Source organism: Oncorhynchus masou, chromosome 22 (genome assembly GCF_036934945.1).
Source record: "Oncorhynchus masou masou isolate Uvic2021 chromosome 22, UVic_Omas_1.1, whole genome shotgun sequence".
NCBI lineage: Eukaryota > Metazoa > Chordata > Actinopteri > Salmoniformes > Salmonidae > Oncorhynchus > Oncorhynchus masou.
The window spans coordinates 40,658,131-40,681,514 of NC_088233.1; the positions used below are offsets into that span (position 1 = coordinate 40,658,131).

Genomic DNA, 23,384 nt, shown 5'->3' on the forward strand with positions numbered 1-23,384 from the left:
ACAAGAACTGTTTGTTTGGAGCTTCATTAAATGGGTTTCCACAGGCAAGCAGCTGCACACAAGCCTAAGATACGCAATGCCAAGCATTGGCTCGAGTGGTGTAAAGCTCCCCGCCATTGGACTCTGGAGCAGTGGAAACGCATTCCTTGGAGTGATGAATCACGCTTTACCATCTGGCAGTTCGACAGACGAATCTGGTTTTGGTGGATTCCAGGAGAACACTTACCTGCCCGAATGCATAGTGCCGACTGTAAAGTTGGGCGGAGGAGGAATAATGGTCTGGGGCTGTTTTTCATGGTTCAGGCTAGGCCCCTTAGTTTCCAGTGAAGGGAAATCTTAATGCTACAGCATACAATGGATGACATTCTAGACGATTGCTTCTATCTTCGTGGCAACAGCTTGGGGAAGTCCCTTTCCTGTTTCAGCATAAAAAAATGCCCCAGTTCACAAAGCGAGGTCCATACAGGAATGGTTTGTTGAGATCGTCATAGAAGAACTTGACTGGACTGCACAGAGCCCTAACCTCAACCCCATTGAACACCTTTGGGAAGAATTGGAACGCCAACTGCGAGCCAAGCCTAATCGCCCAACATCAGTGCACAACCTCACTAATGCTCTCGTGGCAAGTCCCCGCAGCAATGTTCCGACATCTAGTGGAAAGCCTTCCCAGAAGAGTGGAGGCTGTTGTAGCTGCAAAGGGGGGGCCAACTCCCTATTAATGACCATGAATTTGGAATGAGATGTTTGATGAGCAGGTGTCCACATACTTTTGTAGTGTAGATGGTATCTGTGCCAGCAATGGAAAAGGGATAAACTGTTTATATAAGCACTATTCTACCCTATTTTCTCAGATATTAGATTTCACGTATTGTATTAATCTCAAAATAATTACTCCTAACATGACATTGATTCAAGAGTTTGACAACGGTCTTTAGGGATTCAATTCAAACAAACCTGGGGGCCTTTTCTGTTCAATTAATCTAGGTGTTCAAATGCTCATGTGCTTTGCTAGTACAGTGTTATTTTCCCAGAGTAGATGTTGGATTAGTCAAACGGCAGTTAGTATAGTATAGTAGTATAGCATATAGTATATGGCCATGTTCTGTTATAATCTCTACCCGGCACAGCCAGAAGAGGACTGGCCACCCCACATAGCCTGGTTCCTCTCTAGGTTTCTTCCTAGGTTTTGGCTTTTCTAGGGAGTTTTTCCTAGCCACCGTGCTTCTACACCTGCATTGCTTGCTGTTTGGGGTTTTAGGCTGGGTTTCTGTACAGCACTTTGAGATATCAGCTGATGTACGAAGGGCTATATAAATAAATTTGATTTGATTTGAGTATAGCCACTGCACAATAGTTGAGCCTGGATGACAGCTTGGATGACAAGTAGGTTTAAGCTTAAAACAGTAACACACAAACGCTATATGAAATAAATATGTTTAATATTAAATCAGTATGATACATTTGAAAACAAATTTGCTTATATAAGTTTTACAGATTCAGGTTGCCTGGCAGGTTGTGTCTGGGCCTGTATGGCCAGTAGTTGCACAGTCATACCCTATTATCACGTGGCCTTGTCAAGTGATGAACAACTTCTCTTTGGAGAACCCTCCTTAGACGTCACCTTCACAAAGAAAGACGGATGTTCCTCTCTGGGGCCACTATTTCACTTCATTAATGTGTTAAACATGATAAGGGGCAGCAGGGTAGCCTAGTGCTTAGTGTTGGACTAGTAACCGGAAGGTTGCAAGTTCAAATCCCCGAGCTGACAAGGTACAAATCTGTCGTTCTGGCCCTGAACAGGCAGTTAACCTGCTGTTCCTAGGCCGTCATTGAAAATAAGAATTTGTTCTTAACTGACTTGCCTAGTTAAATAAAAGTAAAATAAACAAGATACAGTTCATTATATTAACTTACGCTTACAGTTCTCAGCAGCCCTGATCGATCATCTCTAGATGCTGCCGGGAGAGAAAGAGGAGAGTCCGATGTCAATTCGCTTGCAATACTTGTGAAGTCGTTGGACTTAAAATATCAATTATCTAAAGCCCATTTGAAATAATACTACTGAAGGGCTTGGTCATAATGTTAGTTTAGCATTCTGCCCATCTTGCATCATTCTAGGTTCAAAAGAGAGCAGAGACACCTCACGTAATCACCCTGAGGCTGACTGTAAGCCCTCATTCACCTCTCCTATGAGCTGCATGTCTCAGACAGGGAACACTGTCCTGTCTTGGAAGCTCTGAGACGGTCTGCTTCATTTCAGAATGCTCACTTGGCACGATCAACAGTTTGGTGGTGTTTGCTGTGCCCAGTACCTATACCGAGTTGAGTTAAAACAAAATAAGTTAACACTTTCTGCATCTGAATGAAGAGGTAAAAACAATAGAAAGACATACAATAGCGCAACTTATCTGAGGATGTCGGCCATTTTTAACATGACACTTGTGCACTGATAATATCTCCAGCAGGTGGCACTATTTCCTAGTCAGTGAATGTCAAGTTGACTAGTGTAGCCACAGTATGAGAAGGTGACATCTGAGTTGTATAGTAACCTGGTGAGTAGTCCTGCTGATGAGAGCTGGGGCGTTGTAGGAGCATTGGGACGCGAGGTCATCACAACTCCCATAGATCACCACCACGTCCTCCATGGTGCCGTCGTACACGTCAAACTTCCTGTTCACCTCCACGTCTACCAGATAGGCCCGGGCCAGATGAGAACAAATCCTGTGGTAACTCCAGCCCTGTGAGGGAAAAGGATTTTGTTCAAATGATTTTGGAACTGTCGAACAATACTGTCTGTTGTCCGCTGGTTATACAGAATGCTAAGTAACGCAACTCACTCTCTCAATCTGTGCTGCGATTTACGGGCCATTTTCTTTGTTGTTTAACTTTATAGGAATGCTACAGTGGATGTGTAACTTGCAGAGTGTGAGACTCCCATTTATTTCAATGAAACCTGGGCGTAAGCAGTTTGGATCTTTACTACATATTGCACCATAGAGCGCTAAGTTGGTAGTACCTGATAGCTAATGTGCTCCATGAAGGTGCTGGTGCTGATTTTCACTGCCAGGGAGCGCCAGATCATATACTCCAGAGACGGGAACTCAGGGAAAACATCAAACGCCTCAAACAGGGATTCAATAGCAATGAAGCAGGTCTGGGGAGAAACCATGGAAAACAATCAGGAAAAATATAGACAGGGGGAAAAATGGCAGGTAACAATTGTCTCCATGGTTACGTGGAACAGTTGGAGAAGTGGCCTTATGGCTGGTTTATCAACCTCACAGTGACGTTTTTGCACACAATTATCTATGTCGTGAAAGATCACACCCTTATCTGACATAGCTATTATCAGACAGAGGAGTGGATATTCAGTTACTTGGGCTTTCTCCAAAACAACTGCATCAGATACAGGGCCATTCTGGAAAGAGCCTTGATAATATTGCCCACTTTGTCCATACTACTATTCTCCTTTACATTTGTACTGATCCGACCTTTGAGACTGAAAAAGGTTCTCAAACACTTGTCTTCACTGACATAAAAAAAAAGGCAATTTCACGCGAACAAAGTTTAGTAAATGAACTGTAGAGAGACCTGAGTGGCTGTCTCACAGGTGACCGTCATCTCCATAGACTGCTGGGTGAGACAGTTGAGTTCTCCCATGATGGCCCCGCAGCTCCTGTAGTCTGTCAGCCTGGTCTTCTCCTTGGGCCTCTTGCCTCCAAGGTTTGGGCTTCCTCCAGTCATCTGCGATACAGTACGGTTCAGAGATTCACATCCATACAGTATAAGGTTATGACCACAGAGCGTCAATCAGGTGATTTTGTGCTTGTTTGATGATTAGGTACAGCTTCCATTTCAACAACCGGAAACCCTTCCATGTAAAGTATAATGAAAAACATAAGCTGGGGATGTGTACATTTAATTACGCCTCTTGAAGAAGATGCATCAACCAGCGTCATCAATGTGACCCGGGGAATAAGGATGGGAGCTCTGAGAAGAGGATACTGCAGTTTGTAAGTGTGACAGCTGGTCTACCTCATAGGTAACAAAGCATTTGCTTTTATGCCCATCGTGCTGCTCCATGACTCACAGAGTCATAGAGCTTATTACACACTCCGTCTTCATACAATGTGAAAATGACCTGTGACGTTGGTAAGTTCAAACCATTCTAGGATGAGGAGATCAAACAAACAAAAAAATGTAGCAAAAGACAATTTCTTAATACAGTAATTGCTGAAGTTCAGCTTTACAGCGTGATTGAAATGTAAAAGGCATTGTTCCCGCTTAGCAGAGACTGCATTCACGGTAACCGCTGCATATGTCGTTTCAATTGGAAAATTCCCTTTAAATTTCTATCGCGGAATCTGTAGAGCTTCAGTGTTATAGATTGAATAGAGCCCTAAGTAACAAAGGGATGTTTGTGCTTTTAACATTTTACGACCTTGCTAATTACAAAAATAATTTCGAATAAAATACTGATAGAGATTGTTGTTGCACTCAATATTTCTATTTGAGACTTCCCTTTCTAGTTTGTTTTCTACTATCCTTAATAAAGCTTCAACAAACAAAGTGTCCCTGAAGGTACTTTGGCTTACTGTATCTACCGAATGAGAAATTCGATATAAAGAAAATGTAGGAAACATGTTAATCAATGTTTCTGAATATTGTTTAATATCAGGTCCTGAAACCAATGCCTTATACTGCATTAACAACATGAATGGGACAATGACTTAAAAAAAATAATTTTAAAAAGTCCAATTTTATATTCAGAGGCAAAGAAACAAGAATTGGTATAGAAAATGAGCTGATTTTGAACAACGGCGTAAGATCACAAGGTAAGTAAAGGTGTCTGTACAAAGAGAGCGCTATTATCCCCTGCCTTTCAAAATGACCCATAATTGCACTGTCACACTGTAATGTGTTGAAATAGCTTACATTGTGTTCCATTTTAAGGTGACCAAAATGACAAGTGATTAAGTGTAATTTCCAAATATTAATAGCATTGACTGTATACTTGATGTTGTGTTCTACAGAGCTACAATGTGACGGAGTGAGGTAATTAGTTTGTGGTGAAGACTGGGAAAGAAACTACTGGTGAGTAGTAGGCAGATGAATATCAGCCAGCCATTATTTTGTTGGCTCTGAAAAGAATGTGTCATGCCAAAGACATTCATTCCCAACTATTACATCTAGCAGTGATGTTTCAAGTTTGTGGTTTTTGTGTCTGATCATATTGCAAATGAAAACCGCTCGATACAAAAACGAGAATGCATTTTCAGAACAGTAACCCCTGATTAACAAAACTTCAGCTCAGTAGTATGTTATCCCTTTTACTATTTGTGCGTATCAGTACATACCTTAACCAGGCCAGAGACAATCAAGTGTATTCCTTGAGGGTCATCATTTTCTTGTATGATGGTGTCTCCAAAGTCAAAGAAAAGAAGCTTGGCCACTGTCTGAAATAACACGATAAATAGAAGGAAAAAAATGGCATGAAAGAAACATTGGTATAATACAGAAAATAAAAACGATTGTCATTCTAAGGCAAGGGTCTGAGAGATGTGTGCTCTACCTTGATGAACTGAATCTGGGTGCTGTCTTTGTTCAGCCAAGGCAAATTCTGCAAAAGCTCCTCTGCTGTTGCTGCTGGGATTGTTGGTGGAAATTTGATCAATTTCTTCATTTTTATTTCAATCATCTGCCAAAGGGAAAAATGTAACATTCATTCATTTAATTTGTCAATAATAAACCTAACTCTGTATAGTCAGAGGCAACAATATATGTATATATTTGAGGAAATTCATTGGAGGCATTGTAAATGGCAGGAGGAGCAAACTGAAAGCACCTTCTCCAGCTTTGATGCTTCTATGTCATCTAAGAGCCCCCCGGACACTAGTGTATGGATGGCGTCTCTCTCACTGTTCAGCACGGCTCGTATGGCCTGTCTGGTCTTCACCGAGATGGCAATCTCAGGATGGTCTCTCTGCAGCAAGCCTGAGAAAAGATCCCACACAGTGTCCTCAGTCACACTCCTGTCAGTTGTGAACTTAGCACACTGTGCGTAAGCTTGCCATCAAATAACAAAAAGAACCTGAGATGCACTGAGGGCTACATAATTCTATTTCAGAAATAGAAAATCAAGCTGTTTTACATATACTTGTAGTGTGTAATCCTGCTTTGCGTCTGTGAAGACTCCCTAAGGTCACCACAGATCTGCTCTTTCTAAATGCTAATGAAAGGTGTTATATAGTTTTCAGAAAGAAGCATCAATCTCGTCCAGCAAGAGAGCATGCTGGGAATCTGAGAAAATGGCTCCATGAGGCATTATTACCAGTATCCTACTGAGCCCTTGTGTTCTCCCAGAACACATTTAGGTCCCCTACTTTGAGGAGTCACCTATGTCCTGTTTCTGTCTTTGATGGGGTACAATGGACTGGTAGTTACATCCCATACCTTTTCTCCGAATCCCTGCTAGCTTCCCGATACCAGAGGCCCAATCATTAGTATTTCCTGATGTGTCCCATTTCCTTTGATGGTTGTATCTAAAAAGATAGTTGCTCTAAAAGTACACAGACTTGATCCCCCAGCCTGCTCCCTTTTTCTCCCTCTCAAGTAAGTTGGTCAGAACTTAGGTACGTAGAATCACTACAAGCATGACCAGAACAGCTTCAACTATACGTAAGTTTAAATTATTGTACGTCTTTAAAGCATGATTGGCTAGCAGTGCATTTTTCTCCATTAACCAAGGTACACAATTAGAAAATCACACATTCTAAACTGGGTAGTTCGAGCCCTGAATGCTGATTGGCTGACAGCCGTGGTATATCAAACGTATACCACGGGTATGAGAAGATGGAACGAGATGGATTTTGGCTGACATTCTGCACATTTTCTCATCGATGAAACATTTGATCTCAATAGTTTTCTGTTCCCAAAACTAGAATCTGTTATGAACAGAGTGGACTAAGTTTTGTAGACTTTCGCCTTTGCAATAGTTCGGAAAAAAAATTGCCATGGCATTGATGAATACTTGTTTCTGAATTGGCTTGATGGGCATTGTAGAGCGTGCATTATTTGCCTATAATGTACTGTAGAATTCAATGGCTGTAATTTATTCTTACATGTTCTAAGTTTGAGCTGCTTTTGAAAACAAAAGTCAAATTGAAAACATTATCGGCATTGTTGAATTAGATTTTAATAATGGCAAGCTAGGACTAATGGATGGTATGGTTAGCTAAACTAGCAGGTATGTTTGGTTACCACGGCAACTACTGTAGGTATCCAGTAAACTTGCTAGCTACTCGTGGATGTTGAACACATTTCTACAGGAAAATGAACACATTTATATCGGCACATGTGTTAAATTATAGCCATGGTATAAAAGGGATAATAAACTGGGGGCTCTATGCGTTCTCTGGAAAATAATGAATTATTTTCGATAGAACTGATAGCCAGCCCCTCGTTGGTTATCCCTTACTTACTATACCGGCCACTCAAGAGTATTAACATCAGTCCATTGAAGGATTCTGTCATTGTTTCATTGAATAATTTTTCCATCTATATCAATTTAGGGGAGGTTTAATGTAGGATACTTGACATGTAAATAGGACTGAAGGATTGCTGCTGTGAAAGATGTAGGTGAGTTAAAGCCAACTAACTATACTATATTTGTGATCTCACAGTGACCCTGGTTAAAGTGATGGCCTTTATTCAGCATGACTGATATACTGAAGATACAGTAACATTGCTTGTCTGTCTCCCCTACTCTCTTACCAATCTCCCTGACAGCCTGCTGGCAGTTTCTCTCCAGTATTACTTTCAATTTCTGCAACACAAGATGTGGTGTGATGTACATGATCCCAACACATTATAGGGCTATGTAGTAATTATTATTTGGCTAGATACATCTCTGTGTTGCAAAAAAAAAGCACAAAAAAAAAGGCAAGTACCTAAGATTTCTTTACTATGAGAGAACTAAACATGATATCATGTTGTGAAAAGATCAACATTTGTTGTTGTATACTGTATTGTAAATGTCATTTAAAAACACCTTAGATATGCTTTTGTCATCAGAGATATGGTCAATGATCTTGCTTATGTGCTCCTCTCCGATGACATAGCCTTTCCCGATGTCATACCCAAAGCTGAGCTGCTTATGGATCTGCCGGTTTATGATTTCTATGAGCTTGGGAATGATGATCTGAAACATGTACATTCAACAATAGATTATTAAGATTCACAGCCTTGCTAAATGTAACTGGATAACCTTAGAAAATGTGCTGTAAAGCTATGTCAAATCTACACTGAGTGTACAAAATATTAGGAACACCTGCTCTTTCCATGACATAAACCGGCCAGGTGAAACCAGGTGGAAGCTATGATCCCTTATTGATGTCACCTGTTAAATCCACTTCAACCAGTGTAGATGAATGGGAGGAGACAGGTTAAATAAGGATTTTTAATCCTTGAGACAACTGAGGCATGGATTGTGTATGTGTGCCATTCAGAGGGTGAATGGTCAAGACAATATTTAAGTGCCTTTGAACAGGGTATGGTAGTAGGTGCCAGGCGCACTGGTTTGTGTCAAGAACTGCAACGCTGCTAGGTTTTTCACGCTCAACACTTTACTGTGAGTATCAAGAATGGTCCACCACCCAAAGGACATCCAGCCAACTTGACACAACTGTGGGAACCATTGGAGTCAACATGGGCCAGCATCCCTGTGGAATTCTTTGCCCTGACAAATTGAGGCTGTTCTTAGGGCAAAAGGGGGTGCAACTTAATATTAGGAAGGTGTTACTAATGTAAAAATGTACACTCAGTGTATATCACTGATCATAGATTTTATGGTCCCATCAAAGCATAGCATACCTTCACCAAACGAAGTGCCCTGGTAAGGCGGATCATTTTAGACACCTTCACAATTTTTATCATGTGAATATTGACAACATATGCTGTGGTTTCTAAATAATGGTCCAGGAATATGTCAACACAAGCCAAGACGATAATGAAGAGGTCAAACTGGTTCCAGTGATTGAAGATATAGGCCTTCCTCATGGCCAAAGCCTGTAGAACAAGAGGAAATGTGTCACAGAGGGTCTTAAAACCCAAATGTTTGACATTATGTGAGGGCATTGTGTATTAGATTATTTTTAGTTTACATGTATTTTAGTGTTGGCCTATGTCCTACCTTCAGTATAGCCTCCACAAGATAGCCGCTGAAGAAAATGTAGTTGATAATACTGAGTTCTAGGTTATGTTTTTCACTGATCGCTGGGATGAACTCCAGGATGATGGGGAAGATGTTGAGGACAATCAATGCGTAGATGAAATACTCAAAGGGGAGGCTGAAGACAACCTGGTAGCATCGCTTGAGCATCGCATTCCTGAATTACAACATATCGTTGCGAACATTATGTGTCATTAGAGCAGTTATACAACACCATTATTTCACTGACTAACCTGGTGGTCTAAATGAATTTACAGTAAATCTCAGCTGTGCTTTCTTACCTTGATGGTTTAAGTTTATCAAGCTTGACATTGTACAGCCAGTCCTCTAGACTCCTCCGAAGAGACACAAAAAACCCTTTCAGCTCCCAGTATTTCTTGACATCCTGAACACTCATGAACCTAAACAAAGACAGAAACGTATGCATTGCTCTCCCAATTTTTGCAAACATATCTTCTCCTATACTTAAACAGTCCTCAATGTATATCACATACCTGTATATGAACTCGTATTTCCACTTTATAAAAATAAACCACACATCATAGCTACAGTGCATTCGGAAAGTATTCAGACCCCTTGACGTTTTCCATATTTTGTTACGTTACAGCCTCATTCTTAAGTGGATTAAATAAAAAACGGTCCTCATCAATCTACACACAATACCCCATGATGACAAAATGAAAAATAGTTTTTTTATTTTTATTTAAACTAAAATGATTAAAAATAAAAACAGAAATACCTAATTTATATCAGTATTCAGACCCTTTGCTATGAGACTCGAAATTGAGCTCAGGCTCATCCTATTTCCATTGATCATCCTTGAGATGTTTCTACAACTTGACTGGAGTCCACCTGTGATAAATTCAATTGATTGGACATGATTTGGACATGATTTGGAAAGGCACACACCGGTCTATATAAGGTTCCACAGTTGACAGTGCATGTCAGAGCAAAGACCAAGCCATGAGGTCGAAGGAATTGTCCCTAGAGCTCCGAGACAGGATTGTGTCAAGGCACAGATCTTGGAAAGTGTACCAAAACATTTCTGCAGCATTGAAAGTTCCCAAGAACACAGTGGCCTCCATCATTCTTAAATTGAAGAAGTTTGGAAGGACCAAGACTCTTCCTAGAGTTGGCCGCCCAGGGGAGAAGGGCCTTGGTCAGGAAGTTGAGCTTCAGAGTTTCTCTGTGGAGATGGGAGAACCTTCCAGAAGGACAACTCCACAGCACTCCACCAATCAGGTCTTTATGGCAGAGTGGCCAGACGGAGGCCACTCCTCAGTAAAAGGCACGACAGCCCACTTGGAGTTTGCCAAAAGGCACCTAAAGGACTCTCAGACTATGAGAAACAAGATTCTCTGGTCTGATGAAACCAAGATTGAACTCTTTGGCCTGAATGTGAAGCATCACGTCTGAAGGAAACCTGGCACCATCCCTACTGTGTAGCATGGTGGTGGCAGCATCATGCTGTGAGGATGATTTTCAGCGGCAGGGACTGGGAGACGAGACAGGATCAAGGGAAAGATGAACCAGGGATGCAAACTGGTGAAGGCCCAAAAAAGTGACCTTTTTTTCCCCTCCTCACTGAAACATGCAAAAAAAAATCCCTGCTAGGGGGAAATGCAGGTTTTAACTGATTAAACAACAAATAATGTGATCTACATGATCAGTCTCTGTATGTAAATTAAAAAAGTGGTTAATGTGAACCTAACTCACAGCAAAAAATGTAAGGAAATCAATCCAATGTTATTTGTTGCCTAGACTTTACTGCAAATGACACTCAAGTCTTGAGAAAAAAAGCAATACACTAATATTGCAGTTAGCCATGACAGCCTTTATTATAGAATGCTTGTGACCACACACACACACACACATCTAAATATTGCACTTGGGGGAAAAAAAAAAATAGATATAGAATGAAACAAACAGGCATTCTATTTTTGCTCTATCATAGTGGCCACTTTGTAAGGCTACAAAAATAACGCTCACGGAGTAAAAAATGTAATAATCCACCCCTCACTCACACAAGTGTTACTGTCAAGTTCCACACAATAAAAATAATATCTTTGGGCTACATTGCACGTTATTACATTGTTCACTTTCTGCCTGTGGACATCTGTTCTACAATGTTCCAGCAGAGCATGATATCCTTTGTTGGCATAATTGATCTCTTTCAGGCAGAGTACACCCTCTTTCAGGCAGAGTACACCCGGCATACCCCTTTTATCCACTGTATTGAAAGAGGGAAAGTGTGTGGCATTTCTTTCACCTGTATTGGCATCCAGCATAAGCCAGGCCCAGCTCCACTTGATACCTGAATCCACTTGTTTAACCTCTATGGGATTGGAGTCCCCCCTGTGGTATGGTTGAGCTTAACATATGCTAATCACATTAGCCTGAGGTTGTAAGTAACAAAAAAAACAAAACAACAAAAAATCCCAGGACATAGACATATCTGATATGGACAGAAAGCTTAAATTCTTGTTAATCTAACTGCACTGTCCAATTTACAGTAACTATTACAGCGAAAGAATATCATGCTATTGGTTGAGGAGAGTGCACAACTAATAAACCAATTAGGCACATTTGGGCAGTCTTGATACAACATTTTGAACAGATATGCAATGGTTCATTGGATCAGTCTAAAACATTGCACATACACTGCTGCCATCTAGTGGCCAAAATCTAAATTGTGCCTGGGCTAGAATAAGACATTATGGCTGTTCTCTTGCATTTCAAAGATGGCAAAAAAAAACTAAAAAAACAGATTTTCTCTTTGTATTATCTTTTACCGGATCTAATGTGTTATATTCTCCTACATTAATTTCACATTTCCACAAACTTCAAAATGTGTTTCCTTCCAAATGGTATCAAGAATATGCATATCCTTGCTTCAGCTCCTGAGCTACAGGCAGTTAGATTTGGGTATGTCATTTTAGGCGAAATTTTTTTTTTGAAAGGGTCGGCTCCTCCAACAAGCAACGCCTCTTTTTTATGTAATTCTCTCACTCTGTAAATTAACCATATACTGTAGAGGGAAAACATGAGTTCAACGCTAACAATACACACTTCCTCCTTCACCTCAAACTTTCCAAATGCCAGTTGTTTTTCGGTTACAGCTCATGAAGTACACTTCATCACCTTCTCACCCCCGTCTCAGTGGTCAGGCGTCTCACCTACCTCTTCGTTATCGTTCAAGGACCCACTGCTGTAACTGGCAAACTGCCTTTGCACCCTACTGCTGTCTTTACAGAGCGAGCACTGATTCTGTAACTAGCAAACTGGTTGTCTTCTCTCTCTTCAGTCGCGTGCTGCATTCTGTTGTTATGTGAACGATTGGCTGAGCCTTGGATACAGCCAGTATTGCTCCAAATACGCATCACTTGTTTGCTTACAAACGCGCATCACTCATTTGTTTACAGTCAGTAGTGCTCCAAGTGACCCCCCCCCCTCAAACTTTTCTCATCGAATCTACACGATTCACGTAGGTCACCTATTTTGGATTCAAAACGGCGAATTTCGCTGAAAGGTGACTAGTTTGCATCCCTGATGAACAGAGCAAAGTACAGAGAGATCCTTGATGAAAACCTGCTCCAGAGCGCAACAAGACCTCAGACTGGGGCGAAGGTTCATCTTCCAACAGGACAATGACCTTAAGCACACAGCCAAGACAACGCAGTAGTGGCTTCGGGACAAGTCTGAATGTCCTTGAGTGGCCCAGCCAGAGCCCGGACTTGAACCCGATCTAACATCTCTGGAGAGACCTGAAAGTAGCTGTACAGCGATGCTCCCCATCCAACCTCACAGAGCTTGAGAGGATCTGCAGAGAAGAATGGGAGAAACTCCTCAAAAACAGCTGTGCCAAGCTTGTAGCATCATACCCAAGAAGACTCAAGGCTGTAATCGCTGCCAAGGTGCTTCAACAAAGTACTGAGTAAAGGGTCTGAAAGTTTAGGGAAATGTGATATTTAAGGTTTTACATTTTAATACATTTTAAGCAATTTCTAAAAACCTGTTTTTGCTTTGTCATTATGGGGTATGTTAGAGTAAGGCTGTAACGTAACAAAATGTGAACAGTCAAGGTGTCTGAATACTTTCGGAATGCACTGCATACTCAAACTTAATGGTTAAATATATTTGCTTTGTATATATATATATATTACACACACACACACGTTTGAACACACTTACTCATTGAAGGGTTTTCTTTATTTTTTACTATTTTCTACATGGTAGAATAATAGTGAAGACATCAAAACTTTGAAATAACATATGGAATTATGTAGTAACCAAAAAAGTGTTAATCAAATGAATATATATTTTATATTTGAGATTCTTCAAAGTAGCCACACTTGACAGCTTGACCAGCTTCATGAGGTAGTCACCTGGAATGCATTTCAATTAACAGGTGTGCCTTGTTAAAAGTTAATTTGTGGAATTTCTTTCCTTCTTAATGCGTTTGAGCCAATCAGTTGTGTTGTGACAGAAGATAGCCCTATTTGGTAAAAGACCAAGTCCATATTATGGCAAGAACAGCTCAAATAAGCAAAGAGAAATGACAGTCCATCATTACTTTAAGACATGAAGGTCAGTCAATGCGGAACATTTCAAGAACTTAAAGTTTCTTCAAGTGCAGTCGCAAAAACCATCAAGCGCTATGATGAAACTGACTCTCATGACGACCGCCACAGGAATGGATGACCCAGAGTTACCTCTGCTGCAGAGGATAAGTTCATTAGAGTTACCAGCTTCAGAAATTGTAGACCAAATAAATGCTTCACAGAGTTCAAGTAACAGACACATTTCAACATTAACTGTTCAGAGGAGACTGTGTGAATCAGGCCTTTTTCTGCAAAGAAACCACTACTAAAGGACACAAATAATAAGAAGAGACTTGCTTGGGCCAAGAAACATGAGCAATGGACATTGGAAATTTGTGAGACGCTGTGTGGGTGAATGGATGATCTCTACATGTGTATTTCCCACCGTAAAGGTGGAGGTGTTATGGTGTGGGGGTGCTTTGCTGGTGACACTGTCTGTGATTTATTTAGAATTCAAGGCACACTTAACCAGCATGGCTACCACAGCAATCTGCAGCGATACGCCATCCCATCTGGTTTGGGCTAAGTGGGAGCATCACTTGATTTTCAACAGGACAATGACCCAACACACCTCCAGGCTGTGTAAGGGCTATTTTACCAAGAAGGAGAATGATGGAGTGCTGCATCAGAAGACCTGGCCTCCACAAATATCAAATACCCGACCTCAACCAAATTGAGATGGTTTGGGATGGGTCGGACCGCAGAGTGAAGGAAAAGCAGCCAACAAGTGCTCAGCATATGTGGGAACTCCTTCAAGACTGGTGGAAAAGCATTCCAGATGAAGCTGGTTGAGAGAATGCCAAGAATGTGCAAAGCTGTCATCAAGATGAAGGGTGGCTATTTGAAGAATCTCAAATATAAATATATGTATTTTTTAAACTCTTTTTTTGGTTACTACATGATTCCATATGTGTTATTTCATAGTTCTGATGTCTTCAATATTATTCTACAATGTAGAAAATAGTAAAAATAACAAAAAACCCGTGAATGAGTAGGTGTTCTAAAACTTTTGACCGGTAATGTCAATACTTTTATTTTCTGCACTTTGAGAATCATGTATAATGAAAATCGCTTTACAAATGGAATAAATTATTATATGTTTTTCAGCAACAGACCTGCCTAATTCTCACTCGAAACAGTTTGGTGTTTAATAAACTAAAATACACATTCTCGTAACATCTGACTCCATAGTGATCTGTACTTGCAATTTCTAACGTTAGTCTAGTTATCTAAATGTGAATTGTTAGCTATGATAATTTATCAAAAAGCTGTTTGGAAGTAACTAACATTACTAAGTTAGTGAACTAGCTGGCTACTTTTCAAAGTTACTTAGCTAGCTAAGTAAACTAATGTTACCAATATGTATCTTAATGGTAACTTTATCGCAGTCAAAGATGATCTATTATATTGACAAAATAGTCAGGTGACCACTCTAACAATGCAAATTCATGTCCTCAAAGATGGAAGGCAGGCGAGAGGAGGTGAGATCAGGTGGGACCATTCTAGCCAATGAAAAGGCAGATACGTGTGTGAACAACAGGCACAACTAAGTCATATTTCTCAAAGTTGCGGGAATGTCACGTGCATCCACTTATAGCAGTACGTTATTTGTAACAGCATAAACATTACGAAACTTCAATTCGATCAAATAAGCCTCATGTTATTCGACACTCTCATAGACCTCCATACAAAAGAAATCCCACTTGGTCTGCTTATCTCATGTGAACAGATTTTGGACGTTTTTATTGATTTATGTTTTAATTCTAAAAACCTGTTTTGGCGTTGTCATTATGGGGTATTGTGTGTAGATTGATGAGGGGGAAAAAACTATTTAATCCACTTTAGAATAAGGCTGTAACGTAATAAAATGTGGAAAAAGTCAATGGGTCTGAATACTTACCGAATGCACTGTATATTACTTGGCCTATTAACATTGCCATAGGCCAATAAACCTCTAGGACAATAATAGAATCATAACCCAGAGAGATGTCAAATATTTAAGGGGTGCTTAATCTAAGTACATAATAAGGTGCAATTACTGAGGTTAGAGTCTTCCAAGTGGTGCCCCCTTTTCCAAAGGGTGCCACACACTTACACAATGACTATAAAAACAATGGAAGATGCTCATCATAAACACATAGACCCGGACTGAACCAAGTGGTCCTATATCTTTTTGAGTGAGGTCAACGAGAGCAGCACTTACTTTCCCTTGTGGTCTGTCATGTTCTCAGCTGTATTGATCAGGGTCCTGGCTGCCTCTCGGTTCAGCATTCCAGCGCTGTACTGCTTCCAGTAGCTTGTCTGGTAGGAAACCAACATCAGTTTCCAGTTTAGGCACCATTCATTCTGGACTCTTAATGATTCATCGGTCAACTTCATGCTAAACCCATTACATTCACCAAAGTCAATAGTTCTTTCCCTGTGGGCTAAAAAGTTAATTATATTCTTATGGGTCATCCTAACCAAATTGTAGAAGTGTATCAACAAGGCTACAACTAAGTGAAGAAAAGCAGAGGCACAGGCTGTGATTAAAGAAACAAAAACCATTTCTAACGTAATATCCTATCGAACGACCACATTGATTTTACATATTTGAAAAGAACAGAACATTCGACCTCATCCTCTTTTTAGGTGAGCATTGCTTCCATGCGTTGTACATTGAACAGGCTGAACGAGCGATTAGGCCCCATCTCTGTACGCAAGGTCAGGGTGACTATGATGAACATTGTGGTCAGTAGGATCCAGTGGGGTGAACCATACCTTCTGAGCCTTCAGGATGCGCATGCGAGCCTCCTCCATCATGTCCTCCAGCTCCTGTGGTGATGGTGCATAGGGAATGTCCCTGTCACAGTCTGGGCACTTAGTCATCCTGGCTGTGGGAGAGAACTCTTCAATGCTAACCTGGAAGAAAGGGCACAGGCGAAGACATATTTTCACTCATATGTCAAAGTAGGAGTTAAATATAAATATACTGATTTGGGTGTTTACACTGTAACACAATGCCAAATGACTACAAATGATATGCATGTCGTCTTGTTTCAAATCGGTAACTTCTTCGTGTTAAAGAAAACAGAAAGAGACACACAATACCTTTTCATTGGGTGTTTTATAGGGGTCCTCTATGAGGACTCTCTGCTCTGCCATTTCCCAGTTAGCATCTGCTAAAAACCTGTCAATCTTCAACATACTGAAAGTGTTCTGCGAGCTCTCTCGCACCCGCTGCACCGCACTATACATGGCCATGCGCCTGGGCACAGACACATCATACAGGCCTGGGAACACAAGATACATTATATAGGCCTGGGCACAGACACATCATACAGGCCTGGGAACACAAGATACATTATATAGGCCTGGGCACAGACACATCATACAGGCCTGGGAACACAAGATACATTTTATAGGCCTGGGCACAGACACATCATACAGGCCTGAGAACACAAGATACATTTTATAGGCATGGGCACAGACACATCATACAGGCCTGAGAACACAAGATACATTATATAGGCATGGGCACAGACACATCATACAGGCCTGGGAACACAAGATACATTATATAGGCATGGGCACAGACACATCATACAGGCCTGGGAACACAAGATGCATTATATAGGCCTGGGCACAGACACATCCTACAGGCCTGAGAACACAAAAGACATTATATAGGCCTAAGCACAGACACATAATACAGGCCTGGGAACACAAGATGCATTGTCAGAGAGACAACCTCTTGCTGCCTAGGTGCTCCTAAGTGCAGTTTAGTTGGCCTCGCAAACATGGTTCGTTGGACAAAGCCTACGAGGAAAATGAATGGTGTTTTTGGATGTTTTTTTTGGCCGAACCAGATTTGAGAGGACTACAAGCTGTCAAGGAAGAGAAACTACTTGACACAGTATACCTCACCTAATAGTCTAAGGAACCAAGTCATCGAAGATGCATTGATAAGAAGTGTTAGGACCACCATTCCAGAAGACAGGACCAAAATCTGTAACAGAGATGATATTCAACTGTCAAGATTGCAATTACATTAACCGGGGCCATAAGACACTGCTATCATCATGGTAGCCTGCTAAAGGGGTAGAAAGTAGCAAATACAAAAAAATCCCTACCTTTTCTCTCACTTGCACTTCATCTAAATCGTCTGACTGAAAAGCCATGAGTGTAAGACTTAGACAAAAGGCCCCTTTGGTCCCGCCCCAGACACAGACTGCTGCCCACCGCCAGCTGAAGCCATAGCCAGTGCGTACCAGGAAGGGTGACAGTGCAATAACAGTCACAAGTCTGTAATAGAGAAAGAAGAGTCCCAAACCAAACTGATACATAACATTAGCACATGGTAGAAAAACTGGTTAAATGCTTGATGTAAACTCATTAAAACAGTGATGTTCTTTACCTTGTGATGTACATAGCAAAGTAGAGCACTACAATGTTGAAAAAATCGTTGACACCCACGTGTTGAAATGCTCTGGCTACCACAATACCAACAATGAAGAAAATTAAGGTGTTGGCCAAATAGGTCAGCATCTCCCAGAACCTATAGAATAATTAGAATCTTGTCTTTAGAAACTATTTTAAATTCAGAAAACACCACAGAAAGTGGATTTAATTATCTAGACTCACCGTAAAAGAAACACTTCAATTTCTGGGCTGAAGTTGACAGTGTCCAAGAGAAGCCCCATAATGAGGACAGCTATGACCCCAGACATGCCTAGCCATTCAGCTAAATGACATGAAAATGTTCATTAAACAAATTATATTTATTTAAGATACATTTCTTGCTATTGAACAAACAGAATTACGTCATTTCTAAAAGGACGTAACAAAAACTCCCTTACCGAAGTAAAATGTGATGTACGTCATTGCCAGGCTGATGGTTATTTCAATCAATCCATCGTTGAAGATGTAGGACAGCCAAAACATAATGATTTTAGACATGGTGAACCCTAAAAGAGGGCTCCCGAAGACTTTCAATATCAGCTTGATGGTGAAAGTTGTTGCTGTGGGATGAAAACATTCACATGATTACAGAATATTCCTTCTTTGAACCCCAAAATAGATACAACTGTAATTTCACAGATACTGTACATTGTACCTTCAAAATGACTAAGATCAGTGGCAAGGTCTTTGAATGCATCAAATGTAATGATAGAGGCGCCATCACTGAACAATGACTCTCCCTCTATCAGAAGTATGAGGGGTTTGGCTGTTCCTGTAGAGAGGGACATAGTGAGTTCCTACCAGTACAGCTGATATCATTAAATTGCATTTTTCTGCAGAAAGATGTGTATTCTTACCGAGACTGCGTAACAAAGCCGTTGATATGAAAGGGTCAATGGTGCTTACAATGGCTCCAAACATCATGCCAACATACCAGTCCCAGTTGTAAGCATACACTTTCACAACTAGCAATGCAATCATAGAAGAACTGAGCAAAAATCCAGGTATTGCCAGCAGTAGTACCTGTTTAACACAAAGTTTAAATCATCTGTTTATGTTATTTCTTTAGTCATTTCTAGTGACATATTTTAGTGTTGTTAACTTATGGCTCTTTTAAACACCATAAGGCAATTCACAAAATGAATTGTATTGCAACCTGTTCATGATAACAACAGTGCAGGGAAGACCTTACCTGTATTAAAGATTTCCAAAAGATGTGGGATTCAATTTCGAAGGCACTACTGAATATCAACACGGGCATAAACGTGTGAATCAACAGTTTGGGGCTGATGTGTGCAATCTCCTTTGTGTAATAACTGACCTGGACAGCAATAAAAATCCACATCAGCAAAGGTATCATAATTCTGATCATATGGCCTATGATTAACATCAGAATTTTGGGTTGTAACCAGTCTATAGAAGCAGAACATAAAAAATAAAAAACAACTTTTCTCAACAGTATATTTTAGACTTTTAGATATTAAATAATTGGATAAATATGATACAATTGAAGCCAGAAGTTTACATACACTTAGGTTGGAGTCATTAGAACTTGTTTTTCTACCACTCCAAAAATTTCTTGTTAACAAACTATAATTTTGGCAAGTCGGTTAGGACATCCACTTTGTGCATGACACAAGTCATTTTTCTAACAATTGATTACAGACAGATTATTTCACTGTATCACAATTCCAGTGGGTCAGAAGTTTACATACACTAAGTTGACTGTGCCTTTAAACAGCTTGGAAAATTCCAGAAAATGATGTCATGGCTTTAGAAGCTTCTGATAAGCTAATTGACATCATTTGAGTCAGTTGGAGGTGTACCTGTGGATGTATTTCAAGGCCTACCTTCAAACTCAGTGCCTCTATGCTTGACATCGTGGGAAAATCTAAAGAAATCAGCCAAGACCTCAGAAAAAAAATTGTAGACCTCCACACGTCTGGTTCATCCTTGGGAGCAATTTCCAAATGACTGAAGGTACCGTACCACGTTCATCTGTACAAACAATTATAAACACCATGGGACCACGCAGCCATCATACCGCTCAGGAAGGAGACACGTTCTGTCTCCTAGAGATGAAAGTACTTTGGTATGAAAAGTGAAAATCAATCCCAGAACAACAGCAAAGGATCTTGTGAAGATGCTGGAGGAAACAGGTACAAAAGTATCTATATCCACATTAAAATGAGTCCTATATCGACATAACCTGAAAGACCGCTCAGCAAGGAAGAAGCCACTGCTCCAAAACCACCATAAAAAAGCCAAACTACAGTTTGCAACTGCACATGGGGACAAAGATCGGGGGGATGCTTGCAAGCCGAAGACACCATCCCAACCGTGAAGCAAGGGGGTAGCAGCATCATGTTGTGGGGGTGCTTTGCTGCAGGAGGGACTGGTGCACTTCACAAAATAGATGGCATCATTAGCAAGGAACATTATGTGGATATATTGAAGCAACATCTCAAGACATCAGACAGGAAGTTAAAGCTTGTTCGCAAATGGATCTTCCAAATGTACAATGACCGCAAGCATACTTCCAAAGTTGTGTCAAAATGGCTTCAGGACAACAAAGTCAAGGTATTGGAGTGGCCATCACAAAGCCCTGACCTCAATCCTATAGAACATTTGTTGGCAGAACTGAAAAAGTGTGTGAAAGCAAGGAGGCCTACAAACCTGACTCAGTTACACCAGCTCTGTCAAGAGGAATGGGCCAAAATTCACCCAACTTATTGTGGGAAGCTTGTGGAAGGCTACCCGAAATGTTTGACCCGAGTCAATTGAATGTGAATGTAAACTAATTGAATGTATGTAAACTTCTGACCCACTGGGAATGTGAGGAAAGAAATAAAAGCTCAAATAAATCATTCTCTCTGCTATTATTCTGACATTTCACATTCTTAAAATAAAGTGGTGATCCTAACTGACCTAAGACAGGGAAGTTTTACTAGGATTAAATTTCAGGAATTGTGAAAAACTGAGTTTAAATGTATTTGGCTAAGGTGTATGTAAACTTCCGAGTTCAACTGTATGTCCATACCTCTGGATACTGGAAACTAAGTGTTCCTAGTAACATCCCACAAAGGGCTAATAGTACAGTATATGGCAGCTTCAGAGTCTGCAAGAGGGTTCTGACAACAGCTGTAGAAACCAGAGGGGGAAAAAGTTGTCATGTTTGTGAGGGATTTCGGGTAACACAGGGGTAATTGTAGGGGTAGTGTATAATTGTACGGCACTGACATGGTTTGCAATTACATATTGCATTTAGTTTTGGGTTGTGCACAAGAAGTGACTAGTGTATATGGTCTAGCTAGTTAACTAACTTTACCTCCAAAGAGACATGCTCCAAACACAGTGAGTATGATCCCTGGTTGACTCTGGTCACTTAAAAGAATCCAGGGCATGAGGCTGGTGTCATTATCAGACATCATATTGCTGATTTCTGAATGGGATTCGGTGTGTAGGAAAGCCATTTTTGCATGCAGATAGACTGGGAGGGAGGGACAGGAAAAAGGTTATTGCACCCATTGGTGACAACGGGTGGTCATTGTCAGCGGGCTCGGACGGGTTACAAATCACACTAGCTAACGTTAAAAATACTCAGCCAGGTCAAACTGTTCGAAAGACATCAGGCTTCTTTTGGATATCTGGTGGTTAAACAAAATAGGTCTGGCTAGCAGTGTTGGGGAAGCTACTCTGAAAATAGGCCTATAGTTTTCCAAGCTAGCAGGTACATCACAATGAAAGAAGTTAAGCTACACTAAAGCTACCCTCAAGAAAAATATAGCTTACTTAACTGAAGTTACTTTGAATACATCCAAACTAGTTCCTGAAAAGTATCACATGTACAGTGTAAATCTGAAATGCAAGAACAGATCATTTTGTTATTTAGTCTATTAAACGCTTCTCTGATATTTATGTATTTTTGTACAAAAAAAGTAGCATGTAGTACAGTAGCTAGCTACACCCCTACATCTCAAAACATTAATTAACTAGGTTAATGAAAACATTACCTAGATTTGAATTTAGTTCAACTACTCAGTGTTGGGGAGTAGTGAACTACATGAAGCTTATTCAACAAGATAGTAATTTAACTACATTTTGCAGTAGCTTGGTGGTTGTTCAACAAGCTAAATTAAAATATTGGTAGCTAGTGTTTTCAGTAGTTAGCTAGCTAGTCAATTAGCTAGCTAGCTAACTTACTTACTTGTTTGCCATGTAGGGGTGTAGTTAGTAAGCTAACTAGAACTGGAACTACATAGCTACCCACTGGGCACAGATGTCAATTCAACGTCTATTCCATGTTGGTTCAACTTAATTTCATTTCAATGATGTGGAAAAAAACATTGATTCAACCAGTTGGTAAACAAAATATAGGTGAAGCAGGCAGATATCTTTTAATGGTTGTATATATTTGCTTGGTTTAAGTAAATATATACAGTACCAGTCAAATGTTTGGACACACCTACTCATTCAAGGGTTTTTCTTTATTTTTACTACTATCTACAATGTAGAATAATAGTGAAGACATCAAAAAATATGAATAACACATATGGAATCATGTGGTAACCACAAAAATGTTAAACAAATCAGAATATCTTATATTTGAGATTCTTCAAAATAGCCACCCTTTGCCTTGATGACAGCTTTCATCAAGGCAAAGGGTGGCTACTTTGAAGAATCTCAAATATAAAATATATTTTGATTTGTTTAAAAGTTGTTTAGAAGCCTCTTGAACCTAGACGCTCCGGTACCGCTTGTCGTGCGGTAGTAGAGGGAACAGTCTATGACTAGGGTGGCTGGAGTCTTTGACAACAATTAGGGTATTCCTCTGACACCACCTGGTATAGAGGTCCTGGATGGCAGGAAGCTTGACCCCGGTGATGTACTGGCCGTACGTACTACCCTCTGTAGTGCCTTGCAGTCGGAGGTCGAGCAGTTGCCATACCAGGCAGTGATGCAACCCATCAGGATGCTCTCTATGGTGCAACTGTAGAACCTTTTGAGGATCTGAGGACCCATGCCAAATATTTTCAGTCTCCTGAGGGGGAATAGATTTTGTTGTGCCCTCTTCACGACTGTCTTGGTGTGCTTGGACCATGTTAGTTTGTTGT

The 23,384-nt window shown here is 40.5% G+C and overlaps 1 protein-coding gene across 1 annotated transcript; it reads right to left on the reverse strand.

Moving 5' to 3' along the window:
• Nucleotides 1-1,925: 1,925 nt before the first annotated feature.
• Nucleotides 1,926-9,626, reverse strand: LOC135508834 (sperm-specific sodium:proton exchanger-like). The gene is made up of 12 exons (XM_064929044.1): nt 9,511-9,626; nt 9,191-9,386; nt 8,872-9,066; nt 8,051-8,200; nt 7,774-7,825; nt 5,846-5,994; nt 5,573-5,698; nt 5,358-5,456; nt 3,592-3,744; nt 3,017-3,154; nt 2,550-2,738; nt 1,926-1,955 (listed from the first exon to the last, which is right to left on the reverse strand). The coding sequence occupies exons 1-12, from the start codon at nt 9,624-9,626 to the stop codon at nt 1,926-1,928; spliced, it is 1,593 nt and encodes a 530-aa protein (XP_064785116.1).
• Between the last annotated feature and the right edge of the window lie 13,758 nt (nt 9,627-23,384).